This window comes from Diabrotica undecimpunctata, chromosome 7 (genome assembly GCF_040954645.1).
Source record: "Diabrotica undecimpunctata isolate CICGRU chromosome 7, icDiaUnde3, whole genome shotgun sequence".
In the NCBI taxonomy this organism is placed as follows: Eukaryota; Metazoa; Arthropoda; class Insecta; order Coleoptera; family Chrysomelidae; genus Diabrotica; species Diabrotica undecimpunctata.
The window spans coordinates 159,258,650-159,283,915 of NC_092809.1; the positions used below are offsets into that span (position 1 = coordinate 159,258,650).

General features: G+C 31.5%; 1 protein-coding gene across 2 annotated transcripts in view; it reads right to left on the minus strand.

The window, feature by feature from the left end:
- Nucleotides 1–827: 827 nt before the first annotated feature.
- Nucleotides 828–25,266, minus strand: part of ple (tyrosine hydroxylase ple) — a 33,191-nt gene continuing 8,752 nt past the window's right edge. Inside the window, exons 2-9 of one of the 2 annotated variants that reach the window (XM_072538619.1) lie at nt 23,710–23,821; nt 20,675–20,740; nt 11,037–11,299; nt 10,624–10,847; nt 10,379–10,501; nt 7,574–7,783; nt 6,288–6,414; nt 828–2,258 (exon numbers count right to left, since the gene is read on the minus strand). In XM_072538619.1, the coding sequence (XP_072394720.1) occupies nt 1,857–2,258; nt 6,288–6,414; nt 7,574–7,783; nt 10,379–10,501; nt 10,624–10,847; nt 11,037–11,299; nt 20,675–20,740; nt 23,710–23,821 (1,527 nt within the window). In that variant the 3' untranslated portion in view covers nt 828–1,856. The remainder of the gene's footprint in view (nt 2,259–6,287; nt 6,415–7,573; nt 7,784–10,378; nt 10,502–10,623; nt 10,848–11,036; nt 11,300–20,674; nt 20,741–23,709; nt 23,822–25,266) is intronic. The other variant, XM_072538620.1, reaches the window with a different exon arrangement.

The following is a 25,266-nucleotide window of genomic DNA, read 5'->3' on the forward strand; positions in this document are numbered from 1 at the left end:
GGGTTATGATGAATGTCGTCATTCCATGGATTGTTGTTTCGATTCTGGTGTGACGTAGGCCACCCACGTTTCGTCACCAGTAACAATTTGGTCTAAAAAATCTTCACCTTCACTGTGGTACCGCTCAAGGAAAGTCAATGCACTGCCTAAACGTTGGGTTTTGTGCAAATCCGTCAACATTTTTGGAACCCAACGTGAACACAATTTCCGGTAATTCAAGTTCTCGGTAACAATGCGATACAAAACACTACGAGAATACTGAGGAAAGCAGTCGGACAATGATGAAATTGTAAATGTGTAAAGCGTCTGTTTTCTCTCGCCTTTTCGTTCACTTTCTGCACCAAATTTTCATTAACGACCGAAGGACGCCCACTCCGTTCTTCATCATGCACATTTGTGCGGCCATCTTTAAATGCTCTCACCCATTTCCTTACCATTCCATCACTCATAATGTTTTGTCCGTAAACTTCAACGATCTCAAGATGAATATCGATCGGTTTTACGCCTTTAGCACTAAGAAATCGTATAACAGCCCGTACTTCACAATCAGCGTGACTCACGATTGTTGGAGGCATCTTAAACACTGGAGTAAACAAGTATACAATGAAGAATCAGACTGTAATGGCGTCAGTGCGTAGACAAGAGATGTAGGTAACCAGCGCTCATGCGCGGAACGCCGACCGTAGCGCTGCGGCGGCGGAATCGCAAAACGGTACTTACTTAAAAAACATGCCTCGTATAATACTTTTTACAGTATTATTTGCCATATTTCATAGGCTACAAAAGTGTATGTTGTAACTTTACCGAATTAAAAAAAAACGCAAAAACTCATTCATTGCACGGTTTTATTTAATATACTTCTCATATACATCTATAATACATACATTAAATTAATATTCTCGTGCAGGTGCATTAAATTAAATTAATTTAAATTATTAAATAATTCTTGCGGAACATGCCTTTTACACAATACAAAAAGGATATAAGAAAATAATACAGAGGCGGTCCACCCTAGACTAAAAATCATTATCGCAGATACTTGTGGTGCACTACTTGTGAGATCACCAGGCTACACTCACTACTAATACTCTAAGTTTGGAAGAATCGCATAAATTAGAAAAAGTACTGTTAATAGAAATTACATAGTAGCATTTACTTTAAATAGTATTCTTAATTAGTTACAAATAGTTAGTAGTCAACGGGTAGAATAACTTTCAATCGGATAAAAGAATATGGTACAAAAACTATGCTAATAGATAGATTTCATGGTCGTATATTCGTTCTAGTTTATGCGATTTAGATATAATAATATAATACATTATACACATTAAACGACTTTATACACACGTTAAACAAATTCGATGAATCGTTACAGGAACAATCTTTTTGAAACCTGTACGTGATTTGGTGAAGTTTCAATCCTATATAAATTAGCAAATGTTCGGGCAACGTAGGCAAAATTAGATTCGAAATTTTGTTGGTATAATAAAAAAAGAGAAACAAATAAGAATCTAGAATCCTGTAGTGTAAAAAATAGATAAGAACTGATAATAAACTCGTAAAAAAGACTCGTATAAAGAGTTGCTTTATAGATTCAAACTGTACAAAACTAATTACAATATTTTACACGAATAAATAAAGCAATTAGAAAATTTGTTTACTTGTAATAATATTACAAGAAATGAATGCAAATATTCTGATATTGTCACTAGCAAATACTTTCTGCTGTATAAAACTATACACGATTATGTTAATAAAAGTTAACAGCTTAAGTAAAAGTGCCAAGTATCCCTTTAGTTACCCGAATCAGAACACAGTCAAACCAACCTCACCAAACCAATATCCCTATCAATAGTTTAGATGACAGGAGCCCTCATTTTATTGATGGCATTTGTAAGGTGCATAATTTCTGTATTTAACTGGTGTGCAAGTGATTCCAATTTTTCTACTGAATCTAGGACTTCCACCCTTCCGGTGTGTGGGTTGAATCTGACTTCGAAGGGTCTGGACATTTGAGATACCCATCTTCTGAATTTGTCTTTCATATCTTCAATACTTTCTGCTACGTAGTACACTGGTTGGTATTCTTGATCTTGATATGGTTGAAGAGCGGTCTTAGCTGGGTCGAAAGGTCTGTGTTCAGGTTTGTCAGAAAGAGCATGGAGAAGTTCTCCGTACGCGCTGAGAAGACCGGCACCATATGCTCTGGTTTCTCCATTTTCCTTGCAGAGTCCGAATTCAACTGTGAACCAATAAATCTGAAAACGAAAGGTAAGAAAAATGTTAAAATCATTTAAAAAATATTTTTTTTCTTAGTTAACATTCGTAATAATTGGTTTATATAACATTTTAACTTGCGATGATCTGCTTTCTAGATTTTGAAAATTATATATAGAATGAATGTTTGCTGCATTGCTAAAGGTAGATGTTTCGTTTTACATCTTCATTTATTAAAATCATAGTGTTGATATTTTTATAAACTTTTTTTTTAGCTGTAGCATTTATTTATTTAGCCAATTACGTGTTGAGAAAAACTCTCGAAATATATCAAGGCTTCAAGAATTGCAAGTGCTTCAGCACTAAAAATTGAGCAATTAAGAGGTAGTTTGAACATTTTTCCAGTTCACTTGGATGGAATGTAGAAAGCACATTCGGTCCTTTCCGATGTTTTGGATACATCTGTATAGATTACAGTTGCCTTGGGCCATTTTTTAAATAAGAATTTAAGATGCATAAATCTAATGATGGAGTATTATAATTTGTTGGTATGTGTATGTCAGCTTCATTAAAAATGCGAAATAGTCGTTATTATCAAGGTTGGTTGCTAATACTGTTGTTACACATGGCTCTAAAGGCCATACAAAGGGTTGGTGAATTTTTATGAGTCCAGTAACTGTTTGTTAGATCATCTGTATTTAGGGAGCTTATGCCAAAATCTAAGGAATTAGTGATACATGAAGTTTTCACTACAAATTGTTCACTTAGATAATTTCGTCTAAAATTTAAAGAAGGTTCTAAAGCTTCAACATGCAATGGAGCTATTGGAGCAAACTTTATTGCTCCCATACAGGTACGAAGAACAGTCCGTTGAAATACATCAATTTTATTTAAAATTTGTTTACTTGCTGATCCATAAAATATACATCCGTAGTTCAGAATGGATCTGATGTAAGATTTGTAAAGAAGCAAAAGTTTTGATAAAGGTGACAAAAATACAAAAAATATACAAAATTGTCAACAAATGCCATTAATGTGAAATCAAATATAGCAGTATATTTTTCACTTAAAATAAAGTAATTATTTGGTATCAAAATTAGTCAAAAAGATTTAAATGCTCATATATTTATGTAAATACCAGAAATAAGTAGAAATGAAAAACATTATATTAATGCATATTACTAGTTAACAGAATCCAATTTGTTTTTGTATAAGAAGTATTCGTCTTAATTATTTCAGAGTAGTATTTAAAAATCTATTCTAAACGTCAATATTTTTTCTAAGTGGTCCAATTCCACCTAATTAATTTAGCGATTGCACATATCCGAAGAATCTACGTTGCAAGATAAACAGGTAATTTCCATGCTATTAGTATTTAAACTGAAGCAATAGCAATTAGATGGTGACAAATCAACGATACTGATTACTATTAAGTGGAAAACCAGAAAGAATTCAGTAAGAGTTTAATAATTAATTTTAGGAACGATTAGTGATACATTGATAATATTATGTTTTATGAAAAACATTATTGGTTCTTCACCTTTCACATAAAAATGTTAGTTTATATTTTATATGTGTATTACTAAACGAATAGCAACACGTAGGCATCTTTAATTATATAAACAGAACAACAAACTTATAACTCTTATACGAACAATATTTACATGATATTCAATATCTGAAATACATTGATGGTCCTCATAATTTAAATAATGTCTTTTCAAGCTGTACTTGCTGATATTTAAACAATAATTATTCTCTCAAAAGAATTAATGCAGCAATAACATGGTTTCGTTATTCTCTGCTTGTTATTCTCGGTTTCAATAGACACGTATGTTTCAGCTGAAAGTGACCAAAATGTTAACAAAGTTGTTAAAAATAGGAAAGGTATCTAAGATGAAATTACGATCAGAAATATAGTTTTTTACAATGTTACGCTGTCATCAGAGGACGTAAGAACCCCAAGGAAGCAAGTACATATATTATATGGATGTCAAAAATGAGAAAGAAGGTATACTTACTAGGGATAAAAATAGTTTGAAAGAGTATGACCACTACTATTAGAGATGCTGCTGTTGAAATTATTGGAAAAACCTTAGCAAAGAAGGCAACCACAAAAAGCCATAAAAAAAGTTCTTTGACAGTTTATTAAATGAAGAATTTGATAGAAAAGTGTAATCACATATGGCAGCGAAGTTTGGCAAATGAAACAAAGAACAGAGAAACTGTTACTAGCAACAGAAATGGACTTCTGGAGAAGAGCAGCAGGAAAATCAAGAAGAGATCGGATACCAAATGAGAGAATACGTGAAATGATGAGAGTCAAGCATACAATAGTTGATGACATAAAAACGAAACAGTTAATATGGTACGGCCATGTACAGAGAATGCCAGATGACAGGATTCCAAAACAGATTTTAAAGTGGACATCACAAGGAAGAAGGAAAAGAGGAAGGCCGAGAAAAAGCTGGAGAGAGGAAATTGAAAAAGAACTAGAGGAAAGAGAAATCCCTCCAAGCCTATGGCTGAATAGAGAAGAATGGCGGTTAGGAGTCGGAAGGCGTCGGAGAACGCTGTAAACCGATAGTAGTAGTAGTAGAATTTGATAGAAAACAAATTGAGCTAACTGACACAGCAACAGCAATTATCACCAAAATAATAAACGAATAAGTTGCTCAAGGCATTTAAAAATTAAAAAAAGGTAAAATATTTGGACCAGAAGATATCCATAAGAAAGTATGAAAGCTTTAGTAGAGCCAGCAACAAATTGATTAACAGGTTTATTTAATATCAATATGGAAGTGGGTAAAATTCTAGACAAACAAACGTTATATATAACAATGCACAAACTACAGGGCTATAACACAACTCAATCACACGATCAAAATATGAGAAAGGGAGAGGTTGATACACAGGTACGTAGACGTAGAAAAACCTAAATGTCCGAAGATCAGTTTGGATTTATGCAAGGCAGATCAACAATAACTATTTAAATAGGAATAAGTCACAATTAAAGGTTAAAGTACGTTTATTATAAACATTTGTTTGTATGGCATAAAATGTGGGGAAAACTGAGAGAAATGGGAGAAATGAAGAACAACTGGTATGTTGTATGTGTTATGAGAATAATATTATAGAAATATTTAATGTTATTAGTTTGAATGGTGCATAACTTAAAACGAAAATTTGTATAATTCTAACTGAAGCAGATGATATTTACTATTTAAAAATCTGGTAGATATAAAAAAACTTATATTTATATAAAATTATTGAAATACCGATATATTCATTTATATAAAAATAAATGTTTTACAATTTTCCATCATTAACAGCAATTAAAATTGCGGTATAATTGATTGCGAAAGAAAAATGTATTCCATTTATCTCATTGCCTTGCACCCTCACTGCTATGAATAATATGAGTACATGAATACTGAACCTCGGTTTATTGTCAATCAAGCAGAAAATCAATAACCACTTCACTTGTAATTAATACATATTTTCTAAACAAACAAAACCGTGATAATTACCTTCGACTGATGTTCTGGGACGAAAAAGGTGATTTTTATGAAAAAATGCGACTAATATGTCATGGTCAAGTATATTTACGCACGATCGACCATTATATCATTGGGCAGTGCATTGAATGCATTTACTCAATCTGCACATGGTCAAGCATCTATTTTGCAATCATAGAAACTAGGTCTGAGACATATATATGCACGCATTATAATTTAAAAAATGTTTAGGTGGGAGTTTTTATTCTACATGACAAAAACAACAACTAATTGGAATTTGCTACTTGTAAAAACGTCGATTGAGAGAAGGAATATGAATATTGATAAGCAGTTTTTTTTTTGTTAGTTCTTGCATAGTAACAAGGACGAAAAGATGTCGAAATAGTTTGTCATTTAAAAAGTATGGTTTATTAAAACATTGTTTTAGATATTAAAAAATGTTAATTTTGGTATTCCCATTTAAAATCATTTTTATCTATGTTTTAAACACATCTCATTTGTTTTACAAATGTCCTCAGTATTTTTATAAAATAACTAGCTGCTAATACTTACGGTAGATAATTTTTCAATCTCCTCATCAGATGCTCCAAGTGATGCAAGACCAATTTCTTGTGAAAATTGAGCGAAACTTGGATCGGCAAGTAAAGGCATGTGTCCTAAGATTTCGTGAATGCAGTCACTGAAAAAGTAAAAGAAAAACTCAATAAAGACTACAGATTCAATCTGGAAATAAGTACTTCCGATACGTTTAAATTTCAAAACGTCCCGTGAGATGCAAGATTAGGTTTATAGGTTATCAGACTGTAATATTCTTTCGTCAAGGAGACAAATCTTATTAGGGTATATCGGTACAATGGCGCACAGTGGATATTAAAATTTCTGATTAAATGCGAATGCAAAAAATTGATAAAAATTCACGAAACTACAAATCTCTTAAATATTACGGCGAATATTTATTTTTGCGAATGCGATATAATATAATATGCATGAATAAATTTAATTGTATGTAAATTTGTATTTCCGTTTTGACAACTTTGTACATTTATTTTTTATATGCTAGTACATTTAACAGTTTTTTCAAGCATTTATGAGTTCTATATCTAAGAATAAATTTTGCGAAACATTAAATATTTGTTTGGTTTTACTTTTTTGTTGTCTGTACTTTAGTGCAGATATTGTAGAATTTTTTATTTTATTTTAAACTGCTATTTATATCAAGTTTGGCAGTTTGTTGTACAACCTTATAAATACTCATGATTAGTATTATTCTTATTTCTTATAAAAATATTTGTGTTTCTTTGTTGGATATATTATTAAGTTCCTCATTTATTTTTAGAATCCGCTTTCATATTTTAACATAAAAAAATAATGTAAAATGAACGACACTGGAACTGTTAGATAATTTTCAATTGCAAAGTTAAGCGATCCGCTATTAGTCTAGCTCTCTCGATATAATGGAATACAGATTCAATTACACCCAAGTTCTTTGATGACACCAGGCCCTTTAATGTACTAACATTATATAACACTTCAAAAATCTATAACACGTCTATTAAAGATTGGTAATTCACAACAACTTTTGTAATATCCGCTGCTTAATAATTGGTCAAGAATATTAATAACTAACTGATGTATAATTATTATTTAAATCTATGTTATAAAATAGTTTAAATATCGATCGATTTTGCAATTTACTATTTTTATTGGGAATAATCCACAATTTTAGTTTAAAATGAGGTTATTTTGACATTTTGATTATTCAACATAAAAATAGTAAATTGCGTATTCCCAATAAAAATCATTATAGCAATAGTGATACTGAATATAAAGATACTTACGGTTCTGGGGTGTGGAAAGGTGTTTTTGTGTGACGGACGTATTGTGTACTTTGGAAAATTCTGAAAGCCAGTGAAGCCAAGAAATCCCTTGCTGTAAGTAATCCAGCGGCAGGTCTTAAAGTAAATCCTGTGCGTTTCTTCATAAAGCAAGACATTTCTTCCAATTGTGGCACTTTGTGTGGATTGAATATTCCTTCATCTTGAAGTATTCTGTAAAATATAATAATAATGATTAGGTTTGGCTTTTTTATCTAAAGAAGAAGGTATTTATTCAATAAGATCAAAGACCACTAATAAATCTCCAGGTCCAGAACAAATATATTATACATAAGGTATTATGGAGTCGTATCGTGGACGCCTGATCGAGAGGAGTCCAAATTAAGACTTAGTTCCTTTGAGATGTGAAAATATAGAAAAATTCTGAAGATCTCATGGGTGGATCACATTGCGAACTTTTTTAAGTGTTAAGAAAAACCAAGGAATAAAGTTAAAGTTAAATATAAAGTTGAGTATAATTAAATACATAAGTTGAAGGAATAATAAAAGAAAAATACTGCATCTTTAACCACAAAATCTTTGGCAAAATAGAGGGTAGACGGAGTTTCAAAAGAAGACGAATATTTTGGCTGAAGAATCTAAGAGATAAATTTACTTCAAAAAAATGTTTTAAAACGATAACTTTGAAAGTTATTGTTATATTATGATGATTGCGAACCTCCTTAACGGAGATGGCACTTACAAGAAGTCAACGATATTATAATATATAGGAACTATATATTGCAATAACTAGGAACATCTAATAAAATGGTTGTAGGTAAAAAATTAACCACTTAAAAGAATACAGAAATATTCAAAGAGTGAATATACGATAGCAGAAGGACTTTAAACCAATATACCTATTTGATCAAAAAGTAATATATGGGAAAGTTTGAAAATAGGTTAAATATAAGACATAAAGGATTTTATGGGAAATAAAAGACAATCTGTTGACAAATAAAAAAATTGGCTTTTGAACAATATGTATGCGCTCCAACGAGTTCGATTGTTTCCAAACAATAAAAGGTTTTTTAGAAGAAGAAGAGTTTGAAATGTCAGACACATTTATTAAAGAAATTATTCAACATCTGAAAGGATTGAGTGAAGCTTTTGATAAATATTTTCCAAAAGAACAGCAGATGAAATATCAAACTTAATTGTGGATAAAAAACCCATTTTTTTTTAATACACGAACTTTTACCATGTCAACGGGAGAATACGAAACTTTTATTGAAATGACATCTGATTCATCATTGCAAAATAAATTTAAATTAATGCTATTATTAATGCTATATATTATATTATTAATGCTATAATGCTGGTGCAGTATAAAAGATGAATATCCTGAATTGACGCAAAAGGCAATGTTGCTGTTTTTACCATTTGTAACCACATATATGTGCGAAACGGGGTTCTCAGCTTATTTGTCGATAAAAACTAAATACCTGAACAGACTTGATGTCGAACCTGACATGAGAATTCAGCTTTCATCAATTAAGCCTAATATTAAGTATATTTGTCGTAATAAAAAGCAATATCACTCATCCCATTAAAATTAAAATTTAAAAGTCCTTTAAATGTAAGTTTAAGTTTTTTTTTAAATTTTATATTAACTAATTACTTTTTAAAGAAAATAAATATTTTTTTTAAATAATTGTCATTTTCGCTTCATATAACTAATCTACAGATGAGGTTGATCAACAACTTAATGTTCCCAATACTGACCTACGGATGTAAACCCTGGACCCTGAGACAATCGTAAAGAAGAAAGATAGACGCCACTGAAATGTTCTGTGGGAGACGAATATTACGAATTTCTTGGATTGGACCGACCGTAGAACAAATAATTCAATTTTAAGAGAGCTTCTTCTTTTGCAGGTGCCATCTCCGCTACCGAGGTTGGCAATCATCATAGCTATTTTAATTTTTGAGGCAGTAGCTCTAAATGGTTGTTTTGAGCTGCATCTAAACCATTCTTTCAGGTTCTTAAGCCATGAAATTCGTCTTCTTCCGATGCTTCTTTTGCCATCTATCTTTCCTTGCATTATGAGTCGCACCCCGCATCACATGTCCGAGATACTGTAGCTTTCTTTCTTTAATTGTAAGTTCAACTTCCTTCTCTTTACCTATTCTTCTTAGTAGTTCATTGTTCGTAATACTATCTACCCAGGAAACCCTCATAATTCTTCTATAGGTCCACAATTTAAAGGCGTTTAGTCGTCTTATTGTGTCTAGATTTAACGTCCATGATTCCACGATTCCAAGAGAGCTAAAAGTTAGTAAACGGCTGGCTTTTTAGTAAAGTACATCTCCAACAATTAAAGTACTTTGGACATGTTTGAGAGCAAACACAGTAAACATGGAAAGAGTCATTACACAAGGAAAGGTATTAGGCCCAAATAGCTAGGAAGATCCCCAACAAGATGGATCAAGCAAATTACAGGAATATGCAAAAGACACTATGCATGAGTTAAAAGAAATACCCAAAGACAGAGATCTTCGGACATGGAAAATACACGATATCACGTCAATCACTACGCTCCCTCCGGGGGGTCAGGATTGGATTGAAGAGAGAGATTGAGACAAACTAGGAGTTCCACAATAAAAGTGACTACTAAAAAGGGTTTTATTTATTAAAAGAAACCGTGTTATAAACGATAAAACATTTTAAAACAATACCAACAGGTTTTCTCTATTAAATATTTTAAAGTAATACCAACTGGATTTCTCTTTTATTGTTAAAGTAAATGTGTGCAAATTTAAACTTACCTGAATACTGTTCTGTACTCTGCACATGCATGTTTGTGCATTAATTCACAAACTGTGGTAAATACTGCATTCCAGGTTTTATTTTCAGTTTCGGTATATTCAATAAATGGTACTGGTTCCCCACTGAAAAATAAAATCAGTTATATGAATTGTGTTAAATTATTAGGAATACATAGAGTAAGAAACTAGCATTATGTCTCTTGATCGTAATAAAACTATATCATAAGTTATTATTTTTTACTTACTATTTATAGGAAAAAGCAATTTCTGCAATTTCTTTTCGTCTGGCTCTGTATTCTTTGTCGGAGAATCCAGGGTGATTCATATCAAGATCAGGTTCGTACTTGGTCATCAAATGGTTGCAGCTATCCAATTCACTGGCATGTCTTGGAAACCATGGGTTTTTTGCAGAAATATTATCTTCTCCAATAAGAGTAGTGTGTTCCAAAGTTCCTGATTGTCTAAGACCCTGGACAATAAATAATATATACATTTACTTGCAATTATAACAATAGTATTGAAGCAAGAAGATTTTACCAAATTTAAGAAATTATTAAAAATGTTGGTAAATGCTATGAACCAGGAAGAGCAATATTGATAGTTATCGGAGTAGACTTAAATCACAACTTACTAAATATTGATTTTATATGCAACTAACCTTAAGAAGTTGAAGTAAGTTAACACGAGTCATCTCGATCTTAATAAGAGCATCCAATTGTCCATTTTCGCGTTGGTTAGGGCGAGTTTCTAAATGAAGAACTATGCCCTGATATTTTTCGATAGCTTTAAGTACACGCGATAGTGAGTTCATTCCTTCACGTAGACGAAGGATTAAAGCGGCTTTCTGGATGGCCTTTTCGGCCTCAGGTCCTTCAGTGATGGCATTTGCGAGAACAATTTCTTCTTCGGTTAATCCGGTATCTGAAATTATTTTATATTACTAAAATACACTTTATACAATAATAGTTGTTAAGTCAATAGCATCATGCAATTTGTTGGTTAAAAAGTCTTAGAACTAATGAAAATAAATGAATAAATCGATTTGGTTATTCGGCACGAAACATGCAAACTGAGATTATCTGATATTTATATCGGAACTGATATACTATATACACATTTAATAATAGGCGTCCATTAATTGTCTCTAATTGTTTTGACAGATGATATACCTGACTGTCCACAGACCATTGGCACTGATATTTGTCGACTACGAGAAAGCATTCGATATCATAAGCCATCAGGAAATGTTAAAAGCATTGACAGAATGCCGAATAGACTATCGCTACACTAAAATAATCAAATATATCTACCAAGATGCCACAGCTAGCGTAAGACTGTCTCTCAAAATCTATTCACGACTCTTTTAGAATGTACTTGTAAGAAGGCACATCTGAACGAGCATGGTATCAACATAAATGGAGAGAATCTGTCATTTGAGATTTGAAGATGACATCGTCTTTATAGCCGATCGTATGAATGGTGCAATAATAATGTTTGAAAAATTATATCACGTTTCCTTGGAGGTCGGACTAAACATTAGTATGGGCAAGACGCAAATAATTACTATTCTGGTGCTAAATCGAAATATTACTGTTGATGGAAGGAATATTGTGCAGACTACATCGTATAAGTACCTAGGACATGAAATTTAGTTGGGCAGAGATAACCAGACATGTAAGCTCCCACTTCGCATAGGACTAGCCTGGGCAGCGTTTGGTAAATAAGCTATGTGTTTAAATCGGATCTACCCATATGCCTAAAAAGGAAAATCTTTGACCAATGTGTGCTACCTGTACTCACTTATTGACCGGAGACAATAACGTTCATAAAAAAGGTAGTTAATAAGATTCGCGTGACTCAGGTGGCTATTGAGCGGCAGATGTTGGGTGTCTCTCTGAGAAACCGAATCCCAAACGAAGAAATACGTTGTAGAACAAAAACAACAGACGATGTCGAAACAATCACGTCGTTAAAATGGAATTGGGCAAGACACGTCGCCAGATCATTAGACAAGACAGATCATCATGCTAGCCGCACAAGATAGAGACAGATGGAAAGAGCTGAGAAAGATCTATGTCCAGCAGTGTACGCATACAGGTTGATGATGATGATACCTGACTGTATTGACTTTAATATACGATATTAATACTTTTTTTTAAGAGGAAATGTCATTTAGAAATATTTAACCGTATTAATATAATAAAAATCTACTGGCGCCACCTTTTGAAACCTCATAATAAAACAATTCAAGAAAAATCTGAAATATAAGTGTAAAGTACATCATTACTTTAACGATTCTCTTAGAGTGCCGGTCGCCGAGACCATATTTTCAGAGCTTAACCACTAAATCTAGTTCTTCCTGACAAATGGAGGGTGAAAATTGACTTTTGACAACATAAAAGCGATTTTCATCCTTTGTAAAAGGAGGAGGTGCACTTTACTTGGTAACTCGGTAACTCCGAACCCACTCTTCGCACAATTATATTCCTTTTCGCATGAAATATCTACAGAGAAAAGAAAAAAATTATGAATTTATTGTCGCTACATTCAACTTCGACTAATTGTGTCAACTTTTAAAAGCATGAGCGTCGTCAAGAGAATACTAAATTTATTACAATCACAAATGTTGTAATATTTTTATTAAAATAATTGATTCCGTGATTTTAATTTTAAAGATTAAACACAAAGAGTCACGCTTATTTTTTCTGTATTACATTAAAACCAGGACAAAAATAGAAGAGCTTTTCTAGTTCTGCGAATAATACATCCATATTTTGTGGTTATTCAGAAATTACTTATTACCACAAAATTATATATTAATAAATTGAACCTAAAAGATAAAAAACTTCTTCGATATTCAAAGAATACTACTAGATAAACGAGCTTAAACATTCCTAAATGTTTGAACTAAAAGCTCAATCTTGCGAAACTGACTAATAAATAACATTTTTTTACAATATTTTTAAACTTATTGTTAGTAACTAAAGTTAGCGGTGCGTATCAAAAACTAACCTTGCGGTATTAACACAAGAACTTGACATAATTACTTGAACTTGGTTGTTGATATGCTAGCACGAAGAACAAGGATGTGGTTAGGCATTTTTAGATAAAAAAATTATCGAAATATATCCCGGTGGATATTTTCTTATTATAGAGAAATATATTAACAATATAATTTTAATTTATCAAAAAACAATTCCAATGGAGTGTATTTAAAGTCTAGTTCCTTTCATAACGTGGCTACTCGACTATGAAAATAAAACAAAAAAATAAGTATTTAAAATTACGTATAGGCGATATAAAATAAATAAATTTTAAGTCACAGATCGGACCTATGTCCATGTAATCCATCTGTTCCATGACGAGAGGGAAAATGAACAGGATATAGGTGAAGAAGAACCATACCTACAAATTTTACCCTCAGAAGTAAAGAATGCCCTACAGAATGCAGAACAAGGAAAAGCACCGGGTCCTGATCAAATTCCAGATGAACTGTTAAAAGCCTTAGATGACGGTAATATAAAGAGACTCACCCGAATCCTCAACCACATATATGTAGAGGAAAACATCCCGGAGGAATGGTTTAAATCGATATTTTTACCTCTACCAAAAAACAACAATCTCAAATCATGTAATGACTATAGATTGATGAGCCTAATGTGCCATACTTTAAAGATTCTCTTGAAAATTGTTCAAAACCGAATTTATAAGAAATATGAGGAGCAGATAGATCAAACGCAGTTTAGCTTCAGAGGAGGCATGGGGACAAGGAAGGCATTATTTGCGTTGACGGTACTCTTGCAGAAATGTCAGCAGCATATGAAGTTAATAGATGACTTAAAAAAAATCAATTTAGACAAAAAATACATTTAGTTTATTAAGGCTATATACTGGAACCAGAAAGCAGTAGTAAAGGTGAACGATATAGAAACAAATAATATACCGATTGAGAGAGGAGTGACGCAAGGACGCGTCTTGTCTCCGACGCTTTTTAACGTGTACTCACAGGTCATATTCAGAAAAGCCTTATGGGAAAGAAAAGAGGGAATAAGAGTTGGTGGAGGAATCGTTTGGATATACCGGAGAATGTTGAGAATTCCATGGACTGCCAGTGTCACCAATGAGGAAGTGCTGAGAAGGATGGGTCGAGACAAAAAATTGTTGAGAACAATAAAAGTACGCAAGACTGCATACCTTGGACACATACTGAGGAATGATAAATATAGTCTTCTGCAGGTCATCATGCAGGGTAGAGTCAAGAGGAAGTCATGGCTGCGAAATATTCGAGACTGGACAAATATGACTGTAGACGAATTATTCCACGTTGCAAAAGACAGAGAAACTTTTAGAAATGTGGTCGCCAACCTCCGTTAATGGGGACGGCATAGGAAGAAGAAGATCGAACCTATGTTCTATCCACGACGAAATTTATCAAATTAAAATTGTTTTATTCATTCTGTTTATAGACAGGAACTGTGGAGAAGGTCTGGGGAAAACAATTTCCAATGTTGCTTCTCCGCCATTGTATAGTTTTGTGGTTTAAGTATGGTATGTGGCGGCATTTTTTATTTCCCTGGGGACCTTAAGAAATGTTTGGAAAAACATATGGTACCTTACATGAATTTTGTAAGGTAAAATTTTCTCCTAATGCAGATAATGCTGGTCGCACATAGCCATGGCAACAAAGCAATACTTTACAGATGTTAGTATTCGAGTACTTACTGCGGGATAACTAGGAAAGAGTAGTTTGGCAAAATAATGGCAAGTTTAAAACTGTGGTAGCGTTAGAACAGGCGCTGGTGAAAGAGTGGGAATAAATACCGCCAAACGAGAAATCCGCTTTGATTGAGTCTGTGCCAGAAAGGCTGAGAGTTGTTATTTTAGAGTAAAAGTATTTTACACCGGAATAAAAAGAAATTGAAAATGTTTATTTGTTGTTAAATTAATCAATATTTTGGAGCACAATTCGTCTAACCTTTTTAAGATGTAAGGATACAGAAATAACGTTATTAAGTAATAAACAAATTATATATAAAAAACAAAAAGATAAGGAAATAATTAAAAAATACTGCAAAACTAGTATCTCATAATTATAGTCAAAAATAGTGAGGTATATGCAAAACTAAATTTTATCTAGATGATCTGAATACTAAATTTATTATTTGTTACTAATTGAACGTAAAAAAATAATATAAAACAAACACAAACAATTAACAAGCAGAAAGCCGACACACGCATTTTCAAAAAAATAAACATTGCTCAGGGCTATACTTTTTATACAAAAAGTTTGATCAAGGTTACTTCCTCATTGTTTACCACTTTCTGACAATATTTTAGTAAAAAAATATTATAATATCTGGTATATATAAGTAAATATTGGTTCTGTTTTTATAAAAGACTAATTTATAATCTAATATCTGCCAATCAACAGTTGGTTTTAATTTCTTTAAACTGATTTACAAATTATATATTTTTTATAAATTATATATGAATACTTAAATATATAATTTATTGCAGGAATTTTGTTTGAACTCGTGGCATAAGCTAGGTCACCTTTGTTTATATACAAAATGTAAATTTTGCAAATATCTTGTATGTTAAAAAAACTAAAAAACAAAAGTAGAAAATACCTCATAAATGAAAAGAAAAAAATGAGGATATACAAAAGTATAAATTATGCAAAACAAACTATTGCGGAAGAAATTTGAATTATTAAAAATGGGGATAGCAAATTATGATGCAACATCAAATTAAAAGAAAACCTACACCTTATGTTGTATCATGTCTTAAATGAAAAAGGCTGTATACATCCCCGGAATAAATATACCTCAAATATGATGACTTCTAACTAGATGACTAGATCAATTTGTTCAACAACAACAAGATATAACAAATTACTTAAAGAATACAAGATATTGTTAATATTTTTATATTTCTACTAACGAGATGTTTCATGGCTAAGCAAAGAAATTATTGCTTTATATTAACGACTTTTAACATTATGAAAAATCCGTATTAATTGTTAAAAATGTAGATTACATGCTCTAATTGTTTAAGTCGTAGTTGTATGCAACTTGCTCTAGATACATTTTATTGTTTTAAGATTTTACGATAATAATTTGCTTATTATCATATTACAACAAATTTAACAATATACATTTTTTTTATCGAAATTTTAGTTTTGATTTGATCATCTGAAAATAAATTAACATCTACTGCAATATTATTGTAGGTGTTATAAAATTTAGATCCTAAAGTTAGTAAATTTTGTTATATTTATAATAGCGACGTTTAATTTATTCGGTATATTCTAACCATTGATTATTGCTATCTTTATAGGTATATGTATTATAAATATATATACGATATTGTTATGACATACCCCACTTTTAATGAAATAACAAAAGCGTATTTAGGAGGAAACCAACAAAAACATTACACTGTGTAAAAATTTAATATTTGCTAATTTTGGCTTATTCGGAATATTCTTAAGAGCAGCAATGCCAAACAAACAATTACGGTTTTTTATCGACTGCTAAAATAGGACGTTTGACTTCGTTTTATTTTATATAACAGTCTTGCAGTATCGCAGCTTATGCAATGGCACGTAAGCGCGTACAAATATAAACAAAATATTTAAAAAATAGAGCACAAAATTGAGGAAACGTAAAGAATATGGCCACAAAGTATTTATTCTAAAGGATGATATAACTGTAATTATTAACGCAATAACTGATGCAAAAACGAGCAATTGCTTTTTATATCAATGTATTTTATCGACCAATTTCTCGATTAAAATTAAAAGAAATTACCAGGGAAGATTTAAATGTTCTTAAACAGTAGTTGGGTATACTTTATTGGCTTTTCTTTACCTTTTTCTTCAGAAGTTGGTACTTTAAATATAGTTTCCAAATACGATAACTAGAATAATTATAGTGTTTCATTTATATATGCGATTTATTTGGGTTTCATGTACAGTTCTATTGTAGTTTTCAATACGCTAGTTATTACAGCTTTTTTGTTTATTAATTTACCTTACCAAATAAGATATTAATAATTTGCTTTAAATTTAAGTAACGTTAAAGAGAAAATTTTAAATTGACTGACAATCTAATTCTTTGAAAAATTCGATGGCCGCGTAAAAGTTATTGTCGTGAAACATCTAATAGCGTAATACCGACTTTTCTACCATTTATGCAAAGGACATTATCCTTTAAGAGGTCATATCTCATCTCCGTTGTTTATCCATATAAGTATGTTCAATAGTAATTTTTGAATTTATGCCGTGATTTTATTGGTCCTTGTATCTATTTTTATGAAAACCTTATATCTTTTTATTGATGGTTTACTCAAACAAGAATTAATTTTTTTTGTATAATAAATATTTAGCCTGATATTCATCTCTAAAATTATTATTTTGTAGGTATTTTATTTTCAATCCCATTAAGCTAAGTGAATATTTTTAATTTTATTAGTCTACCATTATCATCCTTAATTTTTATTCCTATTTTACAATATTTTTGGAAAACTGATTTATTATAATATTTTTTAAAATACCTACTGTAAAACTAGTCAAAAATATATAAAGCGTTATCAAATATCAACAAAGATTTTTACCTTCACAAGAAGCTAGTAGAGAATTTAGAAGAAGAAATATTAAGGAATATATTTGTCTTAGTAGTATATTCATTAATTTTATTTTTATTTGAAACGGCTTCAACCACAAGGATTATTAGCAATAGTCGATTAGAATGATAACATAAATGTAAAAAAAAACAAAGAATGCAATTAGATTTTGTTGATTAATCCTGAGGAAACCAAAAGAAGTATGGTACAATTGTGGTCACTATCATGTTGTCTTTCAAATGCGTACAACGGACACTCCACTAATAAGTGATGTACTGTTAGATCACTATCACACGTCTGGCACAAAGATTTGGGTTGCTTCTGTAGTAGGAAATCATGTGTAATCTTGGTGTGCCCTAATCGTAATCTGGAGATGATAACTTGATCTCTTCTTTTCATAGGTAGCCTCCATGGTACGACAGTAAGTCAACTTCGAATGATTTATGGATACACCTCCACTAGCATGACATCCAGTCGTTCTATTCTTAAAATATGGTGTAAAGTATATACCGCTCTGAAGAGACCTAAAGAGGTCGAAATAGGTATAAGCGGCTGTTGCTGCCCTGTATCAAAACAAAAATCTAATACCGTCATTATGTTTTATTACTTTACTTCGGTTGGAGTACCAGAAACTGAATTCACTACAAATTTTGACCATGATGAACGGCATGTAAAATGCAATTTTAGATTCCCTTGCCGAGTAATTTATCTAACTGTTTGCTTCGCAAGTTTTAGGAAGCACAGTGGTAAAAATTTGAATTCGATTTCGCCAGGTAGAAATCGTTTGATTTCTCTTTTTGTTTATGGTGTAAAGTTTTTATGATTGTGACACGAATCTCCTTTGAAATGTATTTTTTTGCAAACATAGGATGGATGGATGAAATTTATTTATAAGAATTTTAAGATGTTCTAAATGGGTATGGTACTCATTTAGGTTCTATTCTATCATCGGTAGAAATATTACTTAAAACGTGTTTTGTAATTTTGTTTTTAATTCTATAACAACGAAATTTAAGATATCTTGGATTTAACATAGGATGTATTTTAGAAAGTCTATCAATCCTTCGATATCCTCCGAGTAAGTTCTGGCGATACTGAGAGGATCTGAAAGACCATGCGCATTTTCAAAGAAGTCAATAAGTTTTTTCTGTGTTAAGTATCCATTGTTGGAGATTTCTTGGAAGAATTGACTGGTGCATTTGGTAAGATCTTCAACTAGGTTTCTGTTGTTTTCTTGTTTAGTTTTAGTTTTTTTTTTGCTTCGTGGCTTCGGTTCAACAAAGGTATTTTCGTGATCTCTTATTGGGGGGGGGGGGGATATTATTTCAGATACGTTTTGTTAAGGGTACTGAGATGAGGATGCATCTTGATCTAAGGTATCCATTTGAGTCTTATTGGGTAGGTCGCGGTTTATCGGAGTAAGCTTATTTGATTGAGAGGTAATGATTTTTCTAGACGTTTTAGCCTCAGTAAGAGAGGATTGTGTAGAGGAATTTATCGACAAAGGAGCTGATTGTTGTACTGAAGTTTCAGTCTCAGTAGGAGAAGGTTATGTAAAAGAAATTGTCGAAAGGGGAGCTAATTGGTGTATTTCCTTTAGAGAGTTTAGATGAACAGTATTTTGGGTGTTGTTTGAAGAAGTCTGATTATTTTTATTGGGACACTGAGATGCAAAATGTCCTTGCTGTTTGCATAAGTAGCAAGATTGTATATTTGTATAGAATCGGGTAATTTGTCTAAATTAGTTGGCGCTGTAGAAGGGTATCGTCGGAAACTCAAGATATGCTTGAATGCTGGATTTGAAGTCCCTATTCTTAGAAAGTCAATTGGAATTATTAGATGTATACCTAAGTTTTTCAGTTGTTCTTTTATAATACTGTGCGGAATACTTGGACATACGTTGAAAATAATCAATCGTTCATTTGGAGTTATTAGTCTTCGGGTTTGAATACGTTCTTGATTAATTACTACAATCCCATTGTCGTTTGCTAGAAACTCATCGACTGTCTGTTCACTGGTAAAGAAGATACAAATACGATCGAAGTTACTGCCATTAAGGTAAACTTCAATATTAGAGTTTGGGAGTGAGTGAAATAGAATTGCTTGTTTTTTGTTGGGAAATTTATTTGTAGGTTGATTAAGAGCTGTAGAGTATAATTTTGATGGTTGGTTTACAAGTAGATTGCCAGAACTTTCTATGGTGGAAGATCTCGCTGCTGAATCCATTTCCATGCTTGGGATAAGTAACCTGAATACGGCTCTGGTGTTTATAATTGATCATTATTGGAAGGACTGGTTATTAACCTTACGCCAAATGGGCGAAATAGTTCTTTACTCTTGATTTGTTATAGATGACATAGTAAAATCAAACTTAGTTTTTAGTCCAGAAGAAGTAACACTTTTACACTGCACCTTTGTTTAAATTTCAGATATAAACAAATCGTTAATTTTGTAATTCATGTAATTATTTATGAATATTAAAAGATTAAAAAGAAGTATGAAAAAATTAATATTTGTGTTAGTTATATTTTGATGTACATTTTCGATAGCCCAAAGTTAGTCAGATATAAAAGTTTTAAAGTAAGGTTAGCAACTGTTATTTCACCAAAACCAATATATTAATAAAATTATTAGATATTCTTTCAAAGCGTTTTTTTTTCACACACTTACCATCTTCTGTATTTGGTTCAGGTTGTTTTTGAATAGGTGTTTCATCTACTTCAGGTTCTAATGTGTCTAGAATAAAAAAATATCGTGCAAAACATCTAACGTGCCTTATTTAGCCATGCTGTATATTATTTGTGGATCAATAAATATTGGAAGAATAAAAAATAGATTCCTTATTTTCGAAGAATTTAAAAACTAACGTTGAAAGAAGATACAGTTAAGATTACCTATGTACAGAATTTTTCTACGAAGATCAACTTCACAATTAGTAACAAGCTATAATAAGATGTAACTACAGAATAATTTTATGTATTTCATTGATAGTTTTATGACTGGAAGAAGTAAAACAGGTGGATATAAGCAAATAGACTAGGGGAATATCGAATGAAAAAGAAAGACGAAACAAATATCTAGTACGAAGAACACAACTACTGCGTACGAAACTGGAAAGACAAATTTAATCAAACAAGTAATGAATAAATAATAATGGAGTCGTCAAAAAGTAAGCTACTAAATGAAAAGGGATTCTGAGCCTGAGAGGAAATATGATGGCCAAGAAGCCTTAAGGAAAGAAAGAAACCAGTGAAATTTATATATTTAAATAGAAAAAAAACTGAGATTTATGGTTGGGTTTACTATTAATAACTAAAAACAAACCATCATTTATATTAGGCTGTCCAAATGTTTGTTATAGTAGACCATATAAAAAACGAAAAATGTTATTACATATCCACATTAACTATATAAATAGTATTATTGAAACCATTATCATAAAACAAAGATATCTGCATCAATAATAGATCATATCATTTGAAACGGATTTGTTCTGTGTGATGCATTTAATTGTTATAAAATTTAACAAAAAAGATTTTAAAATGTAAACTACAGTAATAACTGGTTATAGCAAAAAGTTCTCGGTTCATAACAATCACCTTTATCAGCTTTAACTTATTTTTCCCGCATATTAGAAAGTAATTGTTATCAAACCTTGCTTAATTGCATCAAAAGTGCCTGTTTGTGAAATACATTTAGAACATGCACATATCTTTATTTTATATTTTACTACAGTGTGACATAAAACACTCATTGCAAAAAAAATCATTATCTATAATAATTAAATATATCCATATTGCTTACAAAATTAAAATAAATGTTTCAGATATACCATAAAGAAATAATAAATTAAACATTGGCATCGATAATCGAAGATAAATACATGACATAAAAATCTTAACAGAAAAAGTTCTGAACGTTGAAAAGAAGAAAGTATAACAAGATAAATACAATACTCAATACAAAAGAAGAAGTATTGAAAAGGTGGGTGGAACACTATAAAGAACTGCTTACTATCGAAGTAGAAGATCCAAATCAACCACCCCCAGGAGCAAACAACAATACACCATTGGAGCCTCCATCAATTCAGGAAGTACGGGATGCAATAAAACACCTAAAAAATAATAAATCTCCAGGAAGTGATGGTATACCCGCGGAACTTATTAAATGTGGAGGTGCTACTCTGACTAATCATATATATATAAAATCATACTGAGAGCCTGGAATGAGGAACAAATCCCAGAAGAGTGGTGTATTGGGATCGTTTGCCCGCTACACAAAAAGGGCGATGAATTAGAATGTAGAAACTATAGGGGAATAACCCTCCTTAATACAACATACAAAATATTTTCGAGTATTTTATATGGTCGCCTGAGTGAGTATTCAGAGGAGCTTCTTGGCGAATATCAAAGTGGTTTTAGGCCTGGTCGATCAACAACAGACCAGATCTTTGTGCTAAGGCAAATACTGGAAAAAACCAATGAATTTAATATCAACACATACCATCTTTTCGTAGATTTTAAATCGGCCTATGATAGTGTCCTAAGAAATAAATTGTATGAAGCCATGGATGAATTCCACATCCCCGATAAACTGATAAGATTGGTTAAGGCTACAATGCGTAAAGTTGTTTGCAAAGTCCAAATACAGGGCGAACAATCACAGGCATTTGAAACGCATGTTGGGTTGCGACAGGGAGATGCGCTGGCGTGTCTCCTTTTCAACATAGCTTTGGAAAAAGCGGTCAGGAATGCCCAAATAGACAGCAGAGGAAACATTTTTAATTAAAAATCTCCTGCTTATATTTGAACGAAGGATCCTGAGAAGAATATTTGGTGGCATCTGTGAAAATAGTGTTTGGAGAAGGAGGTACAACTACGAGATATATCACAGATATAAATATATATTTGGTGGTAAAGACGTAGTATCCTTTATAAAAATAGGAAGACTAAGATGGGCAGGACATCTGGCAAGATCACAGCAGAACAACCCTCCTAGAAGAATCTTTATGTCATAACCTGTGGGAAGTAGAAAAAGGGGTAGACCAAAACTCAGATGGAGGGATGGTGTAGATGAGGATGGTAGACAAATAGGCGCAGCAAACTGGCAACAGTTGGCAATGGATAGAACTGACTGGCGTAATAGACTTGGGAAGGTCGAGGCTCTTTTATAGGGCTGTAGCACCAATGATGATGATGATGATAACAAGATAAAAAAAGAAAAATTAAAATTATAATCGAAAAAATATGGCAAATACATCATAATTTGTAAATCAGAAGTTAATTTCAAAAAGGGAATTAAGAATACTTTCGTAAAGTTATTTAAATAAATAGTTTTTAAATTTATGATAATTGTAAAACAGATGAATTAGAAGAAATATAGCTTTAAATGCTTCAATTTTAAATAAAATATAACTAAGCAATTTAACAACAAATTCAAGAATAATAAATTAATAATTTGTAGTTTTGTTTTAACGGTTTCTATTTAGAATATTTATTATCTCACACTGTATTTGCTACGACACATATTACATACAATACACATAAAACCCAGCACATCAAATAAAAATATAAGAAGCAATATTCATATAAATATCCCAAAATGCATTTATAAAGAGACAATATTTATATAAAATAAATATATAACCCTTGCAAACATACAAATACATTTCCTATTAAATACTGCAAATAAGCTGTATTACTTACCATTTGCACGTTGTCTAGCTTCATCCAAAACAGTTTGTTTCGTTTGTTTTACCACTAAAGTTTCAAACCTGGCATCATCTACTAAAGAACGTCTTCGTGCTGGATATCCGTTCTGAAAAATAAAAAAAAATGCTATTAACCAAACACAAGTTTAATTTCAGAATAAGTCAAAAAAATAATAATTTAATATCCTAAATCTAGAATATTATGCATATTTATGTATATTAGTGTACCGAATAAATTGTCGATGGAAATCAATTTAAATCACCAGTATAGAGATGTTTTAAAAATATGGAAAACTATCGAATATGTTATTGGTAAATACTTCTGTCAGAAGTTATATTCAAAAGCAAATGTGTAAGAAGTTAGTTCAAAAGATCGTATTAGAATAAGAGGCTGAGAGTTCGTTAGAAAAAAATAAATATATCTCAGAGCTTACGATGGTATTGTCTCTGGCAGAAGGAAGCGAATATAAGATCGGAAATTAACTTCCTCGAAGCTAAAATTTTAACAAGATAAGTTCTGAATGTCTTGATTGTATGTGAATGTCAGACTAGACAAAAGTCGAGAGTATATTCTTTGACGGCATTTTGTTTAAGTGATTATAACTATATGCAGTTTGGTTTTTATTAATGTATTACTGATTTTTATTTAAACATAATCATTTAACTTTTATGGGAAGAAATTAGTTAAAAGAATGTTTATTTTATTTAAAAAATTATTATGTAAAAGCACCTCGAAATTAATACTAAAAATCTATAAAGAAGAATAATTTTTTCCAGCCTTTTACCTTGTACAAAGAGAAAGCAAAAATAAAAAAAATAACATTCGAATAATAGGTCACTATGCCTCCAGATCTAATTTACATTGATCCATTATAAAAAAATGCAAATGCCACATTTTACCTTGAATGCTGTGTCTACGTGACATAGGTGACATTCACAACGATCTAAATCATTTGCTAACTTTCATTCTTTTATACTAATTTTCATTAAGAATAGGAAATATTATTCATGAGTTCTGGTATGCTCTTAGATGTAATTATAAATAATTATATTTCTCATTAGTTGATATAAAAAAAAACTATACCATTCTCTGTTTCCGGGGCTGGGTTACCAATGCCCTTGAAAAGTAAGGGATACAAAAAGTGTCTTGCTACATAATTATTGTATTGGTTTTGTTCAGGGTCGGACTAATTCAATGTTTAATAGAGATAAGATTATTATTTTGTACAATACAGGATATATTTCAATTATAAAGAAGGAAGTATAATCTACAACATACAACATTGAAATGTTTCCTTGGAGAATGTTACGCACAGGTGAGTTATTTAAATTGGCTAAAAAACAATCAGTAAAAGTCTACAAAGGCTAAATCTACACAGAAAGCAGTCAAAAAACGGTTGAGGATCTAAAAACTAAGATGATTTACTAGACTTAGTTAATGGGTGTTATACCCATAACTACTTGCAGTAGTTCGGTGGAAAAAAATAAAGCGGCAGAATGGCAAAAAATGTAAAGACTAGCTTATATAGGAAATACGCGTGCTATGAGATCT